Source organism: Macrobrachium nipponense, chromosome 3 (genome assembly GCF_015104395.2).
Source record: "Macrobrachium nipponense isolate FS-2020 chromosome 3, ASM1510439v2, whole genome shotgun sequence".
NCBI classification, from domain to species: Eukaryota; Metazoa; Arthropoda; class Malacostraca; order Decapoda; family Palaemonidae; genus Macrobrachium; species Macrobrachium nipponense.
In genome coordinates this window covers 124,757,447-124,780,712 of record NC_087202.1, presented here as the reverse complement: position 1 = coordinate 124,780,712, position 23,266 = coordinate 124,757,447, and the positions used below count along the sequence as shown (strand labels likewise).

The window sequence follows — 23,266 nt, the reverse complement described above, 5'->3', positions numbered from 1 at the left end:
GCACAAGATGCTTGAAGGACAGAGCTAAAGATGTTACTGTCCCTTAACACAATATCTAAATCAAAGACAGCACTAGCTGTATTAAAAGCATTTACGATAGGAGTTAATGTCCATCAAGGATCACCTCTTGGCACTTTCCTGTTTACTGGAACTGGAGGAAGCAACAAAAGATTTAAGAAATGCAGGCCCCTAGGAGATGCTGTATGTAGATGACTTGAGTGTTAAAAGCCGAATCAGAGGACAAACGAGTAGAAATGTTCAGTATTGAGAGGGTGATAAGAAAAAAAAAAAACAACTACTGTATCTGGCTGACATAGAGACTACTATACAACCAATATATGAAAACATCCAATTAGTGGACAGAGCAAAGACTTAAGTTGTATGGAGAAATCTGTATTACTAAATGCTGCTAAATATGAGCAATGAAAAAGAAAATTAATTTAGAATAGGTGTCTAATTATTATATTCATGGCTTGAAAACAGAGGTACAGCTCATACAATGGCCAAGGTAATGGTGCAGAGATGTGGTGTCTTGTGACTGGAAACCAAACTGAGATCCAACTGATTGAGTTGGTTAGGAACAAGTAATCATAAAAATGATATACTGTATGCATCTTACTAACTGAGCTGGTTTGGAACAGGTAATCAGAATATGTAGTAGTACTATATAGTACTTAGGTAGCAGGATGTAGATCTGAAAGAATACTAAGAAAATCATGAAAAAGGGGAGAGATGAGGAGCTAAACTAAATAACACTTTAAGGGGAAAAGGCACAAAAGAGGAAAGTGGGAAAGACAGCTAATTTCATGTCTAACCCTATAAAGGGAAAACTGGCATAAAAACATTACTAATGGTGAACATGATGATTATTATAATTTTAAAATATCTAGTCAAAACATACCTGAGGCTCAGCATAAGAGTCATCTGCCACATAGAACCGTACAATTGAACCATCGGCGTGACCGGCAAGGAAAGCCGTTCCACGTAAACTGTGGGGCAAAATGAAGGGAAAATTTACTATTAATGAAGACTACTAAAAATTCACAAAATATCTATCTCATCACTGCTCAAATACTTCACTAACAAAACTGCAGATATAGGGTGTAGCATTTACATTACATCACAGAGAATAGGTACTGCACAATGCTGAGTCTTTATTTATATCAAAATACTGTATCAAAGTGCAACAAAGTTAAAAAAACTAAATATTTCAATAATCCTTCCAATCAAAGACCTAATCTTTTAGACACTCACATGGAAATTCAAAATAACCTATCACCCAAAGAAGGAATGGGGAGTAATAGTAATCATGTGCATGTAACTCATGGATCCACAGCTCCAAAGAAGTCAACAGCTTCACTTTTTTAAGTATTCTGGATGGGTTGCCAAACCCACCCTCAGTCACACTTTCTTCTTTACACTACAGAATTCACGCAGGACAATTGACCAATACAAACACAAAAAAAAAAAACACAAACCCAACGCATAAAAAACTCTCAAAACACATGTACTTACTTACCCAACTCCAGATACTCCAGGCTATCCTGTGCTGTCCGCTGGTCAAGGTCACTCAGACCACCAACTACACGACAAAAACCAAGAACCACAACCGACAACCCAACAACACAACAACAACAACAACCAAGGACCACAACTCAACAACACAACACAAGACCACTGCACAAACAATTACTAACACAAAACAACAGCAACACAAAAAAGCAACACACACAGCCACTAACAACACCAACAACAACTCACATATAGTCCAACAGGAACTCACATACAACTCAACAAAAACCTCATAGAACAACAACTCTTAAGCGACCAACTTCAAACCCAACAACAATCAGCAACAAACCAATAACATACTACTTAAATAACTTCAATACCCTCAACACTTTCCACAGACTGCTGCTAATACTACTGATTATCACAGTTTCTGACTAAAGACTGACCAAAAAAACTCAAAACACAGAACTCTAACAATCAACAGCACCAGCAGACAACCCAGAACTCACCAACAGCCAATACAGTCGTTAACCATCCAACCACCAATTACTCCCTCTCTCTCTCTCTCTCTCTCTCTCTCTCTCTCTCTCTCTCTCTCTCTCTCTCTCACAGACGTTGTCAAATGGAACTCCATAACTCCTCCATAGGGTCACTATGGGAAATCAGTAGGGCTAGGAGAAGAGTACTTGTTATAATTATAAAAGATAAATTACTATAAGAAGAGATAAACTTTTCTGCGCTACAAATCCATTAATCATAAGCTGTCTCATTCCATACAAATGGCCATCTGGTCACACCAGCCTGAAAGAACCTGAAAAACAAAGACCTCACTACACAAGCCCCAGCCACAGTCCATCCTCCTAAAAGGTCCCCTTCTTCCATGTGACTCACTTTAGGCCAAAGAAGTGTCAAGATGCTTGCCCTGGATTAGGATCTTTTGCATTGTGTGTAATATGCCACTTGTGCATTTCTTTATTTTGTTTGCTACATTCGTAGTAAGTTCATAGTAAAGGGAATTAGTGTTATAAGTTTACCTTTCAATTATTTTCAGTGGTGAATTACTGATTTTATAAAACATTACAAGAGCTTTCGAACCCTGTCCTGGGTTGTCGCCTCGTCTATTAGAGAAACACAACATCGAGGTCGCCCTATGTTATTGGGAACACAATTGAATTGGGCTGACTTTTCCTGTTCCAGCTGGCCCTGAGATAAAACTGAAATACTCTCGTGTGGAATCTCCCTAGTGACACAAACAGCTCTATCGATGCCAATGTCCTGAGCAGGCTCATCAATTTGTTGGATGAGCAATGCTGTAGATAGAGAAATTCGTCTATTGTCTGAAAGCAAGACTCCACTCTTTTGGGGGATGGAAAAACCCGAAAAAGAGAGAGTTCAGAGTTGTCCCTATATATACTATCTCTTGAGATGGAACCAGTGGAGACCTATGAGGGTTTATTAACAAACATAAGTCTTGCGTCAGTAGAAGTGTTCTCCTTAAATCCTCCATGCAATGTTCCTTCATCTGAGATCAAAGGAGCCAGTCTTTGTAGATGAAGCCATCTGCTAGAGGAGCCAGAACCCTGGGAAAAACTTGAGGAGCCATTGAAAGGCTGAAATTGGTAAATTTGATCTTGAAAGACAAATCTTAGGTATTCTCTTGACTCTGGATGTGCTGGGATGTGTAAATACGCATCCCTCCTCATGTCTACGGATATCATCCAATCTCCCTTGCACATCGCTGATAGAATGGAGTGATTTGTTTCCACACGAAACTTTGTCTCCTGCACAAAGACATTTAGGGCACTCATATCCAATACTGGTCTCCATCCACCTGTCGACTTTGGAACTATGCACCATCAGTTGTAAAAACCCTTGGAGCTCTCTTCCATGAAAACCTCTATTGTCATCTTCTTGGGGAGAGAATGTACTTCTGCGAGAGCTGAAAACCTTTTTGACCTACTGAGTACACAGTCAAGACAATGGGCTTCCTCACTAAGAGAAGTTTTTCTAGAAATGAGATCGAATACCTAAATCTCAGCACTTTTATTACCCATGGTTCTGCCCCTCCCTCTAGCTCCATTCTTCCCAAAATTGCTGGAGCTTGGCACCTACTGGGGCACAGAGGAAGTAGTTTTCACTTCTTTGAAACAGGTCTAGTTGCTGTCTTCTTGATTGCTCGAGGGCTGAAACAGACGTTGGCTCTCGTTCTGGGGTTTGCTCTTTGTTTACTACCATGAAATGGAAAAGGCTGCAACGGAGACGACTTCTTAGCACTGGAGGAAAGCACAGATTCTTTCAGGCGTCTCATGGATCGTACTAATAAGTCCTGTGTGGACTTCTTCTGTAGACCTATAGTGATGTCACTGACAACCGAAGCAGGGAATAAGAAGTCTTTAACTAAGGGAGAGAATAGGAGGGCAGACTTCTGAGCTGTGGTTAGTATATTCCCTTACTGGTGTGAGAACACCAAAGTCTCTCTTTTTTAAAAACCCCTGGTATAAAGGGAAGCTAACTCTCTTGATGCGTCCCTTACTCCTTTATCTGCACAGAAGAGAACATCTAAAAGGTCTGAGCCTATGTCTGCTGGAAAATCGGGATATTCCTGAATTTTCTTAGCTAGTGCACCTACTGACCAATCTAAAAAGCTAACAACTTCCAAAATCCTGAAGGTGTTCTTCATAAAGTGGTCTAATTCTGCTAAAGAGAACATTGCCTTAGCAGCAGAGAAAGCTGATCTTCAGGCTGAATCAATGAGACTGGAGAAATCCCCTTGAGAGGAGGCAGGAACTCCCCAAGGAAGGAGCTTCTCCAGTCATATACGTAATACACATAGCTAAAGCAAAGCCTTCCCTTTCTCTCTCTTGTCTGCTGGCCAATTATCAACTTTCGTAAGTGCCTTCTATGTTGAAGTTGATAAAACAATCTTCAGTAATTTGGCTGAACCTTGAACGCTCAACTGAAGTGTTGTAGCTGGAGAAGCAGGAGTCACTGGGGAGAAAAATGTAGGGTAGCTATGAAGCAAAAACTTTAGCATGCTGCATAAGCCGTCGACAAAGATTCTTCTTCTGGTGCTTTATCCTCTTCCTCTTCTGCTGACGACAGCGGAAGCAGGGATACGTCCTTAGAGAGCTTCGGAACAAAAGAAGGTTTCTTGAAAAAACCCAAAATATCACCTAACTTCTGCTGGATAGGATCATGAACCGGAACCGTTGAGCTGCCAAATTCGCTATGTTTCGTTCTTGATCTGGTGCTGAACTAGCCAAACAAGCAAAAAAGTGATGATGATCCTTACGATTATTGGGTTCTGGTTGGTGCCTGGGAGCTGGCTGTTCTACTGCTACTGCCCGTTTAGTGGTTGCCAGATGCTCCAACATCACTGGGCATTCAACTGCAGCTTCCCAAGACCTGGAAGAAGCTGGGTGCTTTGATGCCAATTGACGCTCAGGTGCTACTGAATACTCTGGAGTCAGCTGGCGTTCAGTGGCTGCTGCACTACTAGGCGCCGACGAGCGCTTCCATCTATGAACAGGGGGGGAGAGCATTCGGGCAAAAACCTTTTTGGGGTGTCCAACAAACTACACGATGGGACAGCTTTCTTAGTCCTTTTGCACAGAATTGCTGGTATAGAAATGTCAGGTGTAGACCATTTCAATAGTCTTGAAGTTTCACTATAGCGTCACAGGTGCCTCCATTCCAGGCTAGAACCCTCGGAATGATGGTCCACTTCCGCGAAGACACCTTTCTAATGGCTGTCTGCTGTCATCACCTTGGATTTGGCAACAGGTGAGACTGAAGGGCCGACTGCCTGTGGGCAGACCCAACAGACTGCTCTTAAACTTTCAGTATGGCTTCTCCCTGGTGCAGGGGAGTATGCCATGGACCTTCACCTAGGAGAATCAGCAGTATGGACAGCCAGCTCTTCCACTCGCACTTCACTCACTTCACTTTTGCACTCCATGAGTGCTTTCACTGATTCACCTAATTGTGACACTATTAAATAATAATTCGAACTTATGGTCAAATTTACTCTCCCAAGCAGCAATGGTGTTGGGGGTTCAAGAACCTGGGTATTAGACTAGGATTAGGTGGAATAGTTGAAGGACTGGGAATGGGTGAAACTACAGGAAGAGAAAGAATCAGAACCTCAAAGGATGACCTATCTAATTCCTGACTTGTCATTCTGCCTTGTTTATTAATAGCCTTCCTCTGTCTATCCCTTGCCAACTTAGATAGATTAGAATTTAAAGTTTCCTACTGTTTGCTATCCCAGCCCTTACATTCAGCACAAGACTTTTCTAATGAACAAATTTGTCCGAGTCATATTTTGCATATGTTATCATTGTCTTGCAGACTTTGCTGCAATAACAAGTACAGGCAGTCCCCGGGTCATGATGTCTCAGCTTACGACGTTCCAAGGTTACGACGCTTTTCAATTATATTCATCAGAAATTATTTCCAGGGTTACAACGCATGTTCCAGGGTTAAGACGCATGTTCCAGAGTTACGACACCTACAAACGCTGATCTGGCAGATGAAATATGACACCAAAAATGCAAAATAATCAATATTTACAGGTTTTTTATGAAAAATGCAATAAGAATGCAGTTTACATAGTTTTGAATGCACCTAAAGCATTAAAAGTAAGGTTTTCTTAGGGTTTTTGACAATGTTCCGGCTTACGACGATTTCCGGCTTATGACACGTCTCAAGAACGGAACCCCCATCGTAACCCGGGGACTGCCTGTACTAGATGAGCTAGTGTCAGACATTGTAGGTTAAATGCAAAGTCAATACAGGCACTAACCAGTTATTGGCAAGAGTTCCGCTCCGACGGCTTGATGATAAACGAAAATTGCCAATTTATGGTGCTCATGGAGCCAATAATCATTTAGTGGCACCTCTGTTAAGTATGAATCAGCATCATAATGCTATTATCGGCACCCATAGCTGGAAATTGGTGCATTATGGCACCAAAAATTGGTGTAGCATTGAAAATTGCCGATTTTTGGAACTAGACAAGCCACAAAACTGGATCGCTGATAACCGAAGACTGGCTGTACAAGGAAAAGTCAATTCAGTCTGAATAACTCCAAGGATTATCAAAATCCCTATCTAAATAAATACCGAGTGGTCACCAAAAAGAGTACCTCATCAATTTCTCTGAGAAAACAGCAAAGAATCTGAATTGCAAACCCATTGCTGACTCAACCTTGTTGTAAGCCAGCAGAAACAAATTGTAATACCTGGCTCAGTTGTTCCTCTGCTTCCTAAAAGTGGTCACAACTAGTTACCCACAACCAAAACAAAAGAATCGCTACCATGAATTTTGAATTTTAGCTGTCAATACTAGAAGCTGTTAGCTATGTACTAATTACTAGGTAAGTTACTTATGTCAAAATGAAAAATTGTGAAGGTTATTGAGCTTGAACCTGAGACTTCCATGTGTTCAAGATAACTTGTGCCTCAATAAGGTACGTAGATATCAACACTAACCCCAGGCATTCTTTTCATGGCTTCATCATTGGTTTTCTATAAAATTACACTGCCTGCTGTTCAAACAGACACTACTGGCCTTAGGAAAGTCGTTGAACAGATAACTGACAACTGCAATAACGCTCAGATTTACATATGAAACAAAATATGATATTGTTATGATACAATAAAGTTTGTTCATACTTACCTGGCAGATATATATTCATAGTGCCCACCCACCTCCCCTCAGGAGACAGTGGCACTAGAAAATCTGAATAGAAAATGGGAATGGTTCCTGATACCCGCCTCCCAGCGGCAGGAATGGGTACTAACTACCTGGCCTCCCACTGCATGTGTCGTAAGTTTAGAAATTCTGTCGGACTTCGGAGAATACAGCTATATATATATCTGCCAGGTAAGTATGAACAAACTTTATTGTATCATAACAATATCATTTTGTTCATGAAACTTACCTGTCAGATATATATATAGCTGAATCCCACCATTGGAGGTGGGAAGAGACAGAATAGGATTTTTAGGAAACAAATTACATGTAGATGATTGACACCTTGGTTCCTTACCTGTTAGCATAGCTGACTTCGTGATTACTGTCACCCAAGTCTGCTTCTGCTTTACTAGTCTCCAGCAAGGTAGTGACCTGTATAGCTGGTGAGTTCTAGATGATCTGTCAACGGGGGCATGACCACAATGCAACTAGACCATATTGACCATACTATGAGGGCAACGAAGCAAAAACCACCACCTGACCAAGCCTAGCATAAGTTAATACAACATAACTTAGGCTAAAGAATGGGAAGTCCGCCTCTGGCGGCCGACCCAACAACCATAACTAAACACAATAAAATTAAAAACTCTCCTAACCATTTTCTAAAGGATAGGATGAGTGCTACTTCCTGCAACCAAAATTGTATCTGCGGAAACGTATGGCCCTAGCGAACAGCAGTTCTCATATGTTGTTTTCACATCCCTCAGGTAATGTGAAGTGAACACAGAGTTGCTTCGCCAAAAGGTGGAGCCCAGGATGTCACTGAGTGCCATATTCCTCTGAAATGCCACCGAGGTTGCAATCGCCCTCATCTCGTGAGCATTCACTTTAAACAGTCAAGATCACTTTCCTTACAGGATGAATGAGCCTCCTTGATGGTGTCTCTCAAGAAAAACGCCAGAGCATTCTTTGACATAGGTAAGTCTGGCCTTCTTACAGAACACCACAAATTGTCCGAAGGACCTCGACATTCCTTCATCTTATGTAAATAAAATTTGAGAGCCCTGACAGGGCACAGGACTCTCTCTGGCTCTTGTCCAACAATTTCAGCCATACCCTTGATCTCAAAGCTCCTGGGCCAAGGGTTAGACAGGTTTTCATTATTGGCTAAAAACGTCGGGCTCAAGGAACAAACGGCGTTATGCCCTTTAAAGCCTATATGCTTGCTGATGGCTTGAATTTCACTAACTCTCTTCGCCGTCGCCAGAGCAGTTAGGAAAACAGCCTTTCTGGTAACATCCCTCAAAGTTGCAGAATGGAGAGGTTCGAACGGACTGGACGTCAAGAACTTCAAGACCACGTCCAAGTTCCAGGAAGGCAGCTTAGGCTGAGCCACCTTAGTGGTTTCAAAAGACCTTAAGAGATCGTGAAGGTCCTTGTTGTTAGCTAGGTCCAGACTTCTGTGTCTAAAGACCGCTGACAACATACTCCTGTATCCTTTAATTGTTGGGACTGCCAGCTTTTCTTCATTCCTTAGATAAAGGTGGAAGTCGGCTATCTGATTCACAGAGGTCGTGGTTGAGGAAATGCCCTTCTTCCTACACCAACTCCTGAAAGCGGCCCACTTCGATTGGTATACTGCAAGAGAGGAAGCTCTCCTTGCACTGGCAAAAGCTCTTGCCACTGGTCTTGAAAAACCTCTCGCTCTGGCCAACTTTTCAATAGTCTGAACGCAGTCAGACTCAGAGAGGGGAGGTTTTTGTGGTACCTCTCGAAGTGGGGCTGTCTGAGTAGATCGACTCTCAAAGGTAGCGTCCTCGGGAAGTCTACTAAGAAGGACATGACCTCTGTGAACCATTCCTTTGCAGGCCAAAGCGGGGCTATCAACGTCATCCTCGTCCCTTCCGACGCTACAAACTTCCTTATGACTTCTCCCAAGATCTTGAACGGGGGAAAGGCATACATGTCCATCCCTGTCCAATCCCAAAGAAGGGCATCTATCGCTACTGCTCCTGGATCGAGAACAGGGGAGCAGCATAGAGGAAGTCTCTTTGTCCTTGATGTTGCAAATAGATCTACCAGAGGACGTCCCCACAACCTCCACAGTTCCTGGCATACCTCTTGGTGAAGGGTCCATTCGGTCGGCAGCAGTTGTTCTAGCCGACTGAGTAGGTCCACACGGACGTTCTCGACTCCTGCCACGAACCTCATAAGGATCGTTACCTCCCGTGCTTAGGCCCACAACATGATCTCTCTTGCTAGACCGAACAGGGACCGAGAGTGTGTTCCTCCCTGTTTCTTGAGGTAGGCCAGAGCTGTGGTATTGTCCGAGTTGATCTGGACTACTCGGCCTGAAACTTGTTCCTCGAAGAACTGGAGAGCCAAATGAATTGCCCCCAATTCTTTGAGGTTTATGTGCTAGGACACCTGTTCCCCTCTCCAGGTGCCTGACACTTCTTCCCCCCTAGTGTTGCTCCCCATCCCGAGGTGGACGCGTCGGAAAACAACACTAGGTCGGGGCTCTGAAGCTTGAGAGAAAAACCCTCTGCCAGCTTTGCGGGATCGAGCCACCACCTTAAGTGATCCTTCACTGGTTTTGAGATCCTCAAGATCACATCTAGATCCTCCTTGTTCTCCCAGTTCTCCGCAAGGAAAAACTGGAGAGGTCTGAGATGCAGTCTCCCCAGGGAAACAAACTTCTCCAGCGAGGAAATGGTCCCCAGCAGACTTATCCATTCCCTCACCGAGCATGTTTCCTTCCCCAGGAAGGCTGAAACTTTGTCTAAGCATTGCTGCTGTCGTTCCTGGGACGGAAAAGCTCGAAAAGCCACTGAATCCATCTGAATCCCCCAGATACACGATGGACTGCGTTGGGATCAGATGGGACTTTTCGAAGTTCACCAGAAGTCCCAGGGACTTTGCCAATGCTAACGTCATGTGAAGGTCCTCCAGACACCTCGACTCCGACGAGGCTCAAATGAGCCAATCGTCTAAGTACAGAGAGATTCTTATGCTTGAAAGATGAAGCCATCTCGCCACATTCCTCATTAGAATTGTGAAGATCATCGGGGCTGTGCTTAGCCCGAAGCAAATAAGGCTCCTAGAACCGACTGAGGCGTCTCCATCTTGAATTTTTGTTTTTCTACAAAAAGGTTCAGCCTGCTGACGTCTAGGACTGGTCTCCATCCTCCCGACTGTTTCGGCATCAGGAACAACCTGTTGTAGAAACCTGGAGATTCCAGGTCTAGGACCTGTTCCACAGCCTTCTTTTCGAGCATTTGCCCGACCAGATCGAACAGAATCTGCTGCTTCTCTCGATGGTAGGAGGGTGACAGATCCCTGGGTGTAGTGCACAGCGGAGGCGGTTTGAGGAATGGGATCTTGTATCCTTTCTCGATGACTTCGAGGGACCAGCTGTCTGTCCCTCTCTCTCTCCAGGCTTTTGCAAATGAAAGAAGCCTGGCTCCGACTGGTGTCTGAAGGACTGACGCATCATTTCTTACCCCTGAGCTTGGAAGGGGCTCTGCCTCTGGGAAGACCTCTTCCTCGAGGAGACGATCTCGAGGAAGTTCCTCCGCGAAAGGGCTTCTGCTTCCTAGAAGCCTGCCCAAGCGTAGTAGCGAAGGGACTGCCGGACGTCTGGAAGACTGGGCCAGGAGGTCTTGAGTAGCCTTCTCCTGCAGGCTGACGGCTAGATCCTTGATCATAGACTGGAGGAAAAGATGGCTCGAAAGAGGGGAGAACAGCAACTCTGCCCTCTGTGAGGGAGAAACAGGCTTCGCAGTAAAGTTACAATACAAAGCTCTCTTCTTCAAGAGCCCTGTACAAAAGTGCGAAGCCAGCTCCTCCGAACCATCCCTGACGGCCTTGTCCATACATGCCAAAACGCTGGACAGCTCCCCCAGACTAATAAAGTCCGGACTCTGCGACTGCAAATCCAGGACTCCCAAACACCAGTCCAAAAAGTTGAAAACTTCCATTGTCCGAAACAGTCCTTTCAGATGATGGTCCAATTCAAAAGGAGTCCACGACACCTTCGCCGATGAAAGGAGAGACCTCCTTGGGGCGTCTACTATGCTGGCAAAGTCTCCCTGGGAAGAGGAAGGAACTCTCAACCCAACGTCCTCTCCTGTTTCATACCAAATCCCTGCTTTACCACTGAGTCTCGACGGAGGCAGGGCAGAAGAAGTCTTGCCTTGGGCCTTCCTTAAATCCATCCAGTCGTGGACCTTCTTGAAGGCTCTCTTCGTAGAAAGGGAAGTCTTCATTTTAACAAATCCCGGCGTTCTACTCGTTTTAGAAGAGGCTAACTGCGAAGGAGGAGAGCGAGGGGCCGAGGGTTGGAACTTGTCTCCAAACAATTCACAAAGAAGACGGGCCAAGACCTGGTAGTCTAAGGATGAAGACGACGTAGAAGGCTGCTCTTCATCTGCGGCCTCCGACGAACTACCTAACTCTCCCTCTTCCACGGGAGCAACAGACGAATCCACAGAAGTAAGAGGTCTAAGACCTTTAGGCCCAACTCTCAAGAGGGACCTCCGCTGCTAAGAAGAACTCGCTGCACATGGCTGGGCGTCTTTTGCAACAGCCTTTGAAGCGTCTGGAAGATCTGCAAAGGAGGCGTCCTGACGAGCGTCTTGACGAGCGTCCTGACGAGAGTCCTGGCGTTGGCGAGCGTCCTGGCGTTGGCGAGCGTCCTGACAAGTGTCCTGAAGAGCGTCCCTACGAGCGTCCTGGCGAGCGTCCTGCCGGGCATCCTGACGAGCACTACGACGAGCGTCCCGACGGGCGTCCTGACGAGCTTCCTGAAGAAAAGTAGCAGCCTGGGAAGCGTCAAGACAAGCAGCTTGAGGAGCGTCATGCCTAGCAGCATGCAGAGCGTCACGAAGGGGAGCGAGAGGAGCATCTTGTTGAGAAGCTAGACGATCCCTGCTGCGAAGAGCCTTACGGTCTTCCTCCCTCTCGACAGAAGAGAGTCTGGGGAGACGCTCATCGCACCCTCTAGACAAGCGCTGGGGTGCCGAACGAAATCTAGAGGGCGACGAAACAGGCGAAAGAGACGAACGAGGAGAAGGAGAGGGGGACTGCTTGGACCTCTTGATGGGCAGCCTCAAGTCCTTCCTACGTCAACGCGGCTCTGCTTCTTTCTCAGCAATCAACGAAGCTAACTGTTGCTGCATAACAAGGAGCATCTTCTTGGTAGGAGAAGACTCCTTCTCAGGGGAAGGGCTGATCCTGTGGGAAGATGAGGGGCGAGGGGACGCCTTCTTCCTTCTCACAGGAAAAGCTACAGCTCTCTCCCTGGAGCGACTGGGGCGCTCAACAGCGTCATCCTCTGATGACGTCCTGGTCCTCGTCTGCGGTGGGAAAGCGTCAAAACTCTCCGGAGATGACTGAAAAGCATCTGGAGAAAAAGGACGTGATGCGTCCTCCTCTCTGAAGCTTCTCTTCAAAGGGCGAGAGTCCTTCCGAGAGCTCCACCCCTTGCGCGGGGAGGACGCTTCGGAGGACGAGAAGCAATCCTTAAGGATTCGTGCACAAGCACGATCCTTGACAGCCTGAGAAGTGTCAACAGGACCTGCCGAAGGGACGCCCGATCGGTGGGGAGCCCCCGTAACCCTCTTTCGGTTTTCGACTTGCCCACTCCCTGAGTCCTGGGAGTCCGACAGAGGTCCAGGCCTAGAGGCATTATAGGGCCGATCTAACGCCCCCTCCACAACACTAGGAGCACTATCACAGCACTTCACCACACCACTTTCTAAGGCGAGCACTTTGGATTCCAGATTACGGAGAGAATCCAAAATCACAGACAGGGCATTACCCTCTGCAGACACAATCTCAGGGCCCAAAGGCAACACCACAGGGTTAGGGGTAGCAAAGTCTACAGGAGGGTTAGCAGGTGAAAAATTACTACCCTGACGTCTACTGCCTGACACGCTCCTGGAGGAAGACCTCCTGATCCTGTCACGCTCTAACTTGCGCACATAGGAATCATACGTCTTCCAACCTGAATCAGACAAACTCTCACACTCCTTACATCGATCATTTACCAAACACACATGTCCCCTACAGCTCGTGCATACAGTGTGGGGATCTACCGAAGCCTTCGGTAGCCTCACCTTACACTCTTCCACACAACAAACCCTTAAACTAGCAGAACTAGAACCAGACTTCTTTGTTCAAGAAAAATAAAATCCAAATTCAAAACAGTCCACAATAGCGTGTTCCTCGCCACAAAACCAAAGTCAAAAACCAAAAGGCAATCAGAATACTTATGTGACAACGAAGTTTACAAAATCCAATGATGGAGGTACTGAAAACAGGTGTTGACGGTACCGGCGACAGAGAAAATCTGAATAGAAAATGGGAATGGTTCCTGATACCCGCCTCCCAGCGGCGGGAATGGGTACTAACCACCTGGCCTCCCACTGCATGTGTCGTAAGTTTAGAAATTCTGTCGGACTTTGGAGAATACAGCTATATATATATATCTGACAGGTAAGTCTCATGAACAAAATGATTTTTAAAGTGTTAAAAACAGCAAGTGATATTCACTGTATATAGCTGTATATAGTAAGAAAATTGAAAAACATAAAGTGTCACATTTGACTTACTTGGGGGTCAGAGATACAACATATGAGTCTGTCTGATAGAGAGTCTGAGACTTGTTGTTTTTGACGTTTGCTGCTCGAACTTTACCCTCCAGCAATCCATAGACAATTGGTCCTTCCATCGGCCAAATCGATCAGGTTACCGGTTGACCTGATGACTGCACAAACTTGTTGCAGATCACTTTTTTCTCTCCCCTATTAAAAATGTATAAAATTGGTTTATGTCTCATGTTAATAACTGCAATAACTTGTCCTGATAGTTTTAATTAAAGTTTGTAAACCATGAGATTTCAACCTTGGTACCCTAACCAAATAAATCCTACTCTCCTATAAAATTTGCTTTAATCTTATCACTACATACGCACAGCATAAAATTCACCTCCAACAAAACCTTCATTTTCAGCAATCATTAAAGTAACATTCTAATTTAATACATTTCTCACTTATAAATTAGGAGGAATCTTGTAAAAATAATAATTGCTTACCATTCTTCTCCAATTTTGTATACATATATTATATTATCAGTCTGTCCAATGGCAATTTTGGTGCTGTCAGGGGAGAAAGCGATGGCTTTGACAAGGTAACTCTTCTTTCCATACTGAAAAATTAAGGCAGGTTAAAGAATTATGTGCGCACATGAAAAAGTGCTTCTGTTTCAAGTTAGCTACATCTTCATCTTATTCAATTATTTTGGCATGAATTACATATACATCCCACTTTGTACTATGTGTTAAATATATGTAGTATTTTGAATAACTGCACAGTACCAGAATTATTGCAGTACTACAGTAATTCTAAAAATGAGGATAAGAATCTTTTAAAAGAGTGTCAGAAAATTAAGATTCTTTAAAGAGCAATGTATCCTCACAATCCAAGGACCATTTTAAGTGAGCCTTAATTTGCTACTTGCTTTTTAATGGTAAAGCAGAAATTTAAAACTGATGCAACTAACGCAGTGGTTGTTTAAGGTTACAAAGAGCAAAAGTTCGTTAATCCCCGGTGACAGAAATCCCAGCTTACTTATTGGTGCAAGTCACTCTCTTACCACCAGCACTTCAATTTCCACTGTCAGAAGCATAAACAACCAGAATAACAGTTTGCATGTGAGGGAACAAACCACTCATAAGCACTTCTGAAATGGAATTTACCTGGGGCCCTTAAATTCAAATGATTCCTAATGGGCACACTGAGGAAACAAGGAGAAATAGGAGTGGAAAGAACTACACAATATGTTGGGCTGTAAACAATGAACCCACCTAAAGAATTTAATTTAGTAAACACCATATTTTTCTCTAAAAAAACAATTATTCAAAACAATCACTCATATGTGTCCACATCCATATCTAATATATATCCTAGACTAGATGCTGCAGTCTTTTGTCGAAGAAATAAAAGATACCAAGTGCCTGCCAGAACAGTTCCTATTAAATAGTGCCTGGGATCCTCATGTCAATGGCTGTGACTGAGTAACTGTCTGGTTGAGAAACTGTTGGCCATGAACTTTTCCACAAGAATAGCAACACAGAGATGACTATGGGAAGTAAGTTTCTAAGGAGAGATAAGCTGCCCGATCATGAATTGACTTATATTGACCTGAACATCTGGTCTGTACCAGAACTTCAGGATCAAGGATGACAATTTCTTGATCCTGCCCCTGTTGGGTTATCTAGGGCTACTGCCACTTCAGTGTCTATGGTACTCACTACATAACTTTTATTAATAACACTAACTCTGACCTATTACAGCTGATGTGACATCCTAGATGGTGGCAGACCTGAATCATGAGGAAAGGATGACCTCACAAATCTGGTTCTACTGCTACCTTCCACAACCAGTCAAAAAGGTTACATCTGAAGTTTAGTACTCACAGACTTGGATTTCTACTTAGGTGGAAAGACTTCTGTAGACTGTACTAATATTGATGCTGACTGGAGTTAAAGCTATCATTAAATACTAATGGGTTTGTATTGTAAAAAATAAATGATACTAGAGTAACATGATGCAGTTAAAAAGACTGCCTCCTAAGAAATTCAAGACATGAATAACTTTTTGGTACACCATCAAATCTATAAACTATTGTTAAGATGCAAAAAGTAGATCAGAAAGGCATTCTTACCGATATGTTTATCGTGAGTTTTAATTACTGTTTGCTATACTGGTTTCTGCTCTTCCCTCAAACTATTGTCTAGATGAAGAAATGCTGTATTTAAAATTAGAAAGGTAGCAGAAGATTTTGGCTCAGTCATACAGGATGCTCACAATAAAACAAAAGGTCAATGTTTACAATGCTAGTGTGCTGCTCTTTACTTAAAATGATATTGTAATGATACAATTAAGTTTGTTCATACTTACCTGGCAGATATATATATAGCTGTATTTTTCCGAATCCGACAGAAATTTAAACACTTACGACACACGCAGTGGGAGTCAGGTGGTTAGTACCCATTCCCGCCGCTGGGAGGCGGGTATCAGGAATCATTCCCATTTTCTATTCATAATTTTTATTTCCACTGTCTCCTGAGGGAGGTGGGTGGGTACTTGATATTATATATAATCTGCCAGGTAAGTATGAACAAACTTAATTGTATCATTACAATATCATTTTGTTCATGAAACTTACCTGTCAGATATATATATAGCTGAATCCCACCTTTGGTGGTGGGAGTAGACAGAATAGAAGATTTTAGGAAACATATATATGCAGATAATTGATATCTTGATTCTTACCTGTTAGCATAGCTGACTTCGTGGTTACTGCCGCATAAGTCTGCTTGTGCTACTAGAGTTGCCAGCAAGGTAGAGACCTATAAAGCTGGTGCACTCCAGATGATCTGTCAACAGGGGCGAGACCACGACGTGGACTTAGACCATTGACCATACAAATGAGGGCAACGAAGTAAAACCAAACCACCTGGCGTAGCCTACCAAAAGTATCCCACATAGACTAAGCTAATGGAAGGGAGATCCAACGCAGGCGGTCAACCCCACAACCATAACACAAGTTAAAAACTCCCCTAAACCATTAAAGGATAGGATGAGCGCTACCTCCTGCCCCCAAAACAGTGTCTGCAGCGACGTATGGTCCGAGCGAGTAACAATTTTCGTATGTTGCTTTCACCTCCTCGCAGGTAGTGTGAAGCGAACACCGAATTGCTTCGCCAATAAGTGGCGCCCAAAATATCTGATTGCCATATTTTTGTGAAGCCACCGAAGTAGCAATAGCCCTCAACTCGTGGGCTTTCACTTTCAGAAGCTCCATGTCACTTCACTACACTTTTCATGGGACTTCCTTAACCGTACTTCTTAAGAAGAAGCCAGTGCATTCTTCGACATCGGAAGATCTGGTTTTTCCACAGAGCACCACAAGTTCTCCGAAGAACCTCTGCATGCTCTGGTTCTCTGCAAATAAAACTTGAGAGCCCTGACAGGACACAGGACTCTCTCAGCTTCAGGTCCACTAGCTCCGACAACCCTTTGATCTCGAACGTCCTCGGCCAAGGGTTGGGAAGGGTTTCTTTCGTTCGTCTTTGCTAAGAACGTAGGACTTAAGGAACAAACTGCACTATGATCCTTGAACCCAATATGCTTGCTTATGACTTGAATTTCGCTAACCCTCTTCGCCGTCGCCAGAGCGGTTTAGGAAATGGCTTCTTAGTAAGATTCCTAAGCGAGGCTAAATGGAGCGGTTCAAATTGACTCGACATGAGAAACTTCAGTACCACGTCTAAGTTCCACGATGGTACTTTAGGTTGGAGAACTTTCACAGTCTCAAATGATCTAATGAGATCATGAATGTCTCTATCATTCGCTAAGTCGAGTCCTCTATGTCTGAAGACCACAGAAAGCACGCTTCTGTAGCCTTTAATCGTGGGAACGGCTAGTTTCGCTTCTTTCCTAAGGTGAAGAAGGAAATCTGCTATCTGGCTCACAGAGGTTGAGGTGGAGGAAATGCCCTTCCTTCTGCACCAACTTCTAAAGACAGCCCACTTTGATTGGTAAACTGCGATTGAGGAGGGCCTCCTTGCAGGGGTGGCAATCGCCGTTGCCACAGGTCTTGAAAAACCCCTCGCTCTGGGCCAACTTTCTTGCAAATTTGGTCCCCTTAACGCAAGATCAGAACTCAGAGCGGGGAGGTTTTTATTGTGGTACCATATCTCGAAGGGGGTGGGGCTGGTCTGAGTCGATCTTTTCCCTTAGGGGCAGAGTCCCTTTGGAGGAAAGTCTACTAGGAAGGACATCACCTCCGTGAACCAGTCGACCGCTGGGCCAGAAGGGGGCGATGAGGGTCATTCCTCGCTCCTTCCTGATGCAGCGAACTTCCTCATTACTTCCCCGAGGATTTTGAATGGGGGAAAAGCGTCAAATGTCTAGTCCGACCAATTCCACAGTAGGGCGTCTACTGCCACTGCTCCGGGTCCAGAACTGGGGAGCAATAAAGCGGAAGTCTCTTCGTTCGGGAAGTTGCAAAAACGTCCACATGGACGTCCCCACAGCTTCCATAGCGCCTGGCATACTTCCTGATGAAGGGTCCATTCCGTCGGCAGAAGCTGTCCCTTGCCGACTGAGAAGGTCCGCTCGCACGTTTTCCACGCCTGACACAAATCTTGTCAGAATCGTGACGTTTTGCGACTTCGCCCAAATCAGGATATTCCTCGCGATGGCGAACAGAGAAGGAGAGTGAGTTCCCCCCTGTTTCCTGAGGTATGCCAAGGCTGTGGTGTTCCGAGTTTATCTGAACCACTTTGTTGGAGACTTCCTCTTGGAAGAACCTTAGAGCAAGGTAAACCGCTGAAAGTTCTTTTAGATTGATGTGCCAGGACACCTGTTCCCCTCTCCAGGTGCCTGACACTTCTCTCCCTCCCAGTGTGCTCAAACCCGTGGAGGACGCGTCGGAGAACAACACTAGGTCGGGGTTCCGAAGCTTGAGCGAAAGTCCTTCCGCAAGCTTCTTTGGATCCAACCACCATTTGAGGTGCTTTTTCACTTCTTCCGTCAAAGACAAGACCTCTTCTAGATCCTGTTTGCGTGACCAATTGCTTGAGAGGAAGAACTGAAGTGGTCGGAGGTGCAACCTTCCCAGAGAAACAAACTTCTCCAGTGAGGAAATGGTCCCCAGCAGACTCATCCATTCCCTCACGAGCATGTTTCCTTCCCTAAGAAAGGCCGACACTTTGTCCAGGCATTGAAGTTGTCGCCCCTGGGACGGAAAAGCCCGAAAAGCCACTGAGTCCATCTGAATCCCCAAGATAGACTAAGGATTGAGAAGGAGTCAGATGCGACTTTTCGAGATTCACCAGAAGTCCCAGGGACCTCGCTAACGACAGAGTCGTGTGAAGGTCCTTCAGACACCGGTTCTTGCGATGAGGCTCGAATAAGCCAGTCGTCTAGGTAGAGAGAGATCCTTATTTCCGCAAGATGGAGCCACCTCGCAACGTTCTTCATAAGAACGGTGAACACCATCGGCGCCGTGCTGAGACCAAAGCAGAGTGCCCTGAATGGAAAATCTTCCCTTTCAGGACAAACCGCAGGTATTTCCTTGATCGGGGATGGATGGGGACGTGAAAGTATGCGTCCTGAAGGTCTAAAGAGACCATCCAATCCCCCGGTCTTAAGGCTGCAAGCACGGATTGAGGTGTCTCCATCTTGAACTTCTGCTTGGTAACGAAGCGATTTAGACTGCTGACATCCAGAACGGGGCGCCACCCCCCTGACTGCTTCGGCACTAGGAACAGACGGTTGTAAAACCCCGGAGAACTCCGGTCGAAGACCTGTTCCACTGCCTGCTTCTCGATCATTTGATCTAGTAGATCGTGAAGCACTTTCTGCTTTCTCCCTGATACGAAGGAGACAAATCCTTTGGTGTCGAAGACAGCGGGTGGTAACATCAGGAAAGGAATTCTGTACCCCTTCTTGACGATGTCCAGAGACCAAGCGTCGGCACCTCTCTCTTCCCAAGCTTTCGCGAAATGTAGAAGCCTGGCTCCTACCGGTGGCTGAAGGATTCCCTCTCACTTCTTGCTCTTGGAAGGAGCGGGAGTCTTGCCTCTGAAAGAGCCTCTTCCTCGAGGGGCTGGCTTCGAGGAAGAAGCGGATCGAAAGGGCTTCGATTTCTTCAAAGCAGAGGACCCAGAAGACGAAGTAGTAGTAGGCTTCCTAGAAGACTGTGCCAGAAGGTCTTGGGTTGCTTTCTCCTGGAGACTGGCAGCTATGTCCTTTACCATAGACTGGGGGAAGAGATGTTCTGAGAAAGGAGCGAAAAGAAGATCCGCTTTTTGCGCTGGTGAGACCGACTTTGCAGTAAAATTGCAAAAAAGTGCTCTTTTCTTAAGCAGTCCCGTGCTGAAATGAGCAGCCAAATTCCTCAGAACCATCCCTGACGGCCCCTTGTCCATGCAAGACAATACACTGGACAGCTCCCCCAGACTGATGGAATCAGAACTCCTGGACCTGGCATCCAATACTCCAAGGCAGCCAGTCCAATAAAATTAAAGACCTCTAGTGTCCTGAAGAGGCCTTTAAGGTGAAAGTCTAACTCACTATGCGTCCAAGAGACCTTAGAGGAAGACAGAAAGATCTTCTGGCGGCATCCACAATACTACCAAAGTCTCCTTGAGCTGAGGCTGGAAGCTTAACTCCGACGTTTTCTCCCGTCTCATACCACATACCAGCTTTGCCACAAAGTCTTGAAGGTGGTAAAGCGAAAGAAGTCTTGCCTGAAGCTTTCCTCTTTTCCATCCAATCATGGACCTTTCGAAAGCTTGCTTCGTAGAAAGCGACTTCTTCATTTTCACAAAGCCCGAGATCTTAGTAGCTTGGTGGATGACGAAAAACTGAGAGGGAGGAGTACGTGGAGCTTCAGGTTGGAAAGTGTCTGCAAAGACTGACTGTAGCAAACGAGTCAAAACCTTGTAGTCCGTCGAAACTGGAGCCAACTGCTGTTCTTCGTCCACTTCGACGAAAGCGTCACTAATTTCCTCTTCAGACACTGAGAAGTAGGAGGAAGTAAAGAAGAGTCACGAGCTTTCTCAAAAGAGAAAGAGCGGCGAACAGGAAGAGTTCCCGCTTCCGCTTCCGCTTGCGGAGGTGGAAAACTGACGTCCGTAGGCGCGCGCTTGGCGTCCGAAGCCAATCTACTGGCGCCGACTGAAGCGCGCTCGACCGCAGCCAAGGTGTACACCTGGCGTCCACTGGCGCGCGCTGAGCGTCCACTGGTGCGCGCCGAGCGTCCACTAAAACGCGCCTGAGCGTCCCACTGGCGCTCGCGTACCTTGCACCGAATCACGCTTGGCGTCCACTAAAGCGCGCTTGACTTTCACAGAAGCGTCTCGCATCTAAAGAAACGCGCTTCTTATCAACAAGTTTCGTAGCAGCGGAAACAACCGCTTCACTAGAGCGAGAAACGAATTTCTTGCCTCCTCTAGAAAGTTTGCTGGGGAGCAGAACGAACTCTAGAGGGCGACTCAAACGAGAGAGAGAGACGAGCTGAGGAGAGGGAGAGAACGCCTCGACCTCTTCACAGGAAGATTGTCATCCTTCCTACGGCGACGTGGAACAGTCTCTCTCTGAAGAAAAAACATCTCGAAGTTGCTGCTGAAGAGACTGGAGAATCTTGCTTGTAGTGAAGCCTCCTTTTCTGGGGAGGGGCTGATCCTGTGAGCAGGCGAGTGGCGAGGGGACGCCTTCTTCCTACTCCCAGGAACCGCCACTTCACGCACCTTAGAGCGACTGCGGCGCTCGAAAGAAACATCTAGGAAAGACTCCGCCTCCAAATAATCCTTACGCTTCTTCTGCGGAGGAAAAGCAGCAAACGCACTATCAGGCGACGAGCAAAGTTCCGGAGAACAACTTGGACGTGAAGCGTCCCGAACGCGAGCCGTCCTTTCAGCGGACGTGATGCGGTATGAGAGCTCCACCCCTTGCGCAGGGAGGAAGCTTCAGAAGAAGAAAAGCACTCCTTGAGAAGACGTGCACGCGCACGCTCCTTGGCAGTCTGGGTAGGTTCGTCAGAAGCTGCCGAAGGCACGCCAGATCGGTGGGGGTTCCTCGTAACCCTCCTTCGACTTTCGACATGCTCTCTCCCCGTAATCTGGGAGTCAAGCAGAGGTCTAGGTCTAGAGGCGGAATGAGGCCGATCTGACGCACCCTCCACTACACAAGGGGCACTTTCACTGCACTTCTCTTCACTTTTGCTCTCCAGAGCTAACACTTTTGATTCTAAGTTACGAATCGATTCAAGAATTAGCGATAAAGTATTACCTTCTACCGACACTGTTTCAGGGGCCGGCGGCAACACTACAGGGGTAGGAGCATAATCTACAGAAGGAGGGTTAGCAGGAGAATAATTAAAATCTTGCCTACCTGAAACACTCCTGGAGGAAGACCTCCTTAACCTATCTCGCTCAAGTTTCTTAAGATAGGTTTCATACGCCTTCCATTCCGACTACTCTGTTAATCTTTCACACTCCTTACAACGACTTTCAAACGTACATTCATTCCCCCTGCAAACTTTACAAACAGAATGTGGGTCTACTGAAGCTTTCAGTAGCCTACCTCTACATTCGGACATAGAACAAAATCTAGCGCTAGCAGAACTAGACCCTGACATCTTGATCAAAGAAAAATCAATACCAAATTCAAATCAATCCAAAGTCAACGTGTGCCAAGCCACCGATCCAATTCAGATACCAAAGAAAAACCAAAAGGGATACTCAAGTAGCTAGTAAGTTTCCAAAATCTGGACGGAGGTGCTGCAAACAGGTGTTTTCAGCACCGGCGACAGAAAAATTATGAATAGAAAATGGGAATGATTCCTGATACCCGCCTCCCAGCGGCGGGAATGGGTACTAACCACCTGACTCCCACTGCGTGTGTCGTAAGTGTTTAAATTTCTGTCGGATTCGGAAAAATACAGCTATATATATATCTGACAGGTAAGTTTCATGAACAAAAAGATCTTTAGTATACACTGAAACAAAGTAAAAAAAATGTAAAGGTCCTGAGTCAAGGAATTGTAGACAAGCCATCTTAAAAAGATGAATAAATGACAGTCAAACTCCTAAGAAAATGTTCTACAAAATAATTCAAAGAGGGAAGGGAAAAAAGGGAAAACTTGTACAGTGCTAAGTCTATGAAGCGTGATCAATGTGAAATAAATGACTGGAATAAAAGTTCTTAGTATCAAGGTCTATAGTGATGGAGAAGGCTTTGTGCTGAAAAAGAGAGGGGGAGTTGGATGGCACACCTTTTGCATACACCACTCACTGTAAAACTTGACATCATTCATTTATTCATGTCTATCAGAAATTTTTGTCTTTGCCAAGAAGCCAAGAGTGTAAGTGAGAACCACTGTAGACCAACACCTTGTGGCTTGAATTACTTTGTCTGGATAAAAAACAGCTTCATAAGCACAATCATTTGACAATACTCTATTATTGGGAGTAACAGA

The 23,266-nt window shown here is 45.3% G+C and overlaps 1 protein-coding gene across 1 annotated transcript in view; it reads right to left on the bottom strand.

Moving 5' to 3' along the window:
- LOC135222494 (intraflagellar transport protein 172 homolog) overlaps positions 1-23,266 on the bottom strand; it is a 369,686-nt gene that overhangs the window by 320,130 nt on the left and 26,290 nt on the right. Inside the window, 3 exon segments of the mRNA XM_064260577.1 lie at positions 902-989; positions 13,825-14,016; positions 14,307-14,419. Of these exon segments, the coding sequence (XP_064116647.1) occupies positions 902-989; positions 13,825-14,016; positions 14,307-14,419 (393 nt within the window).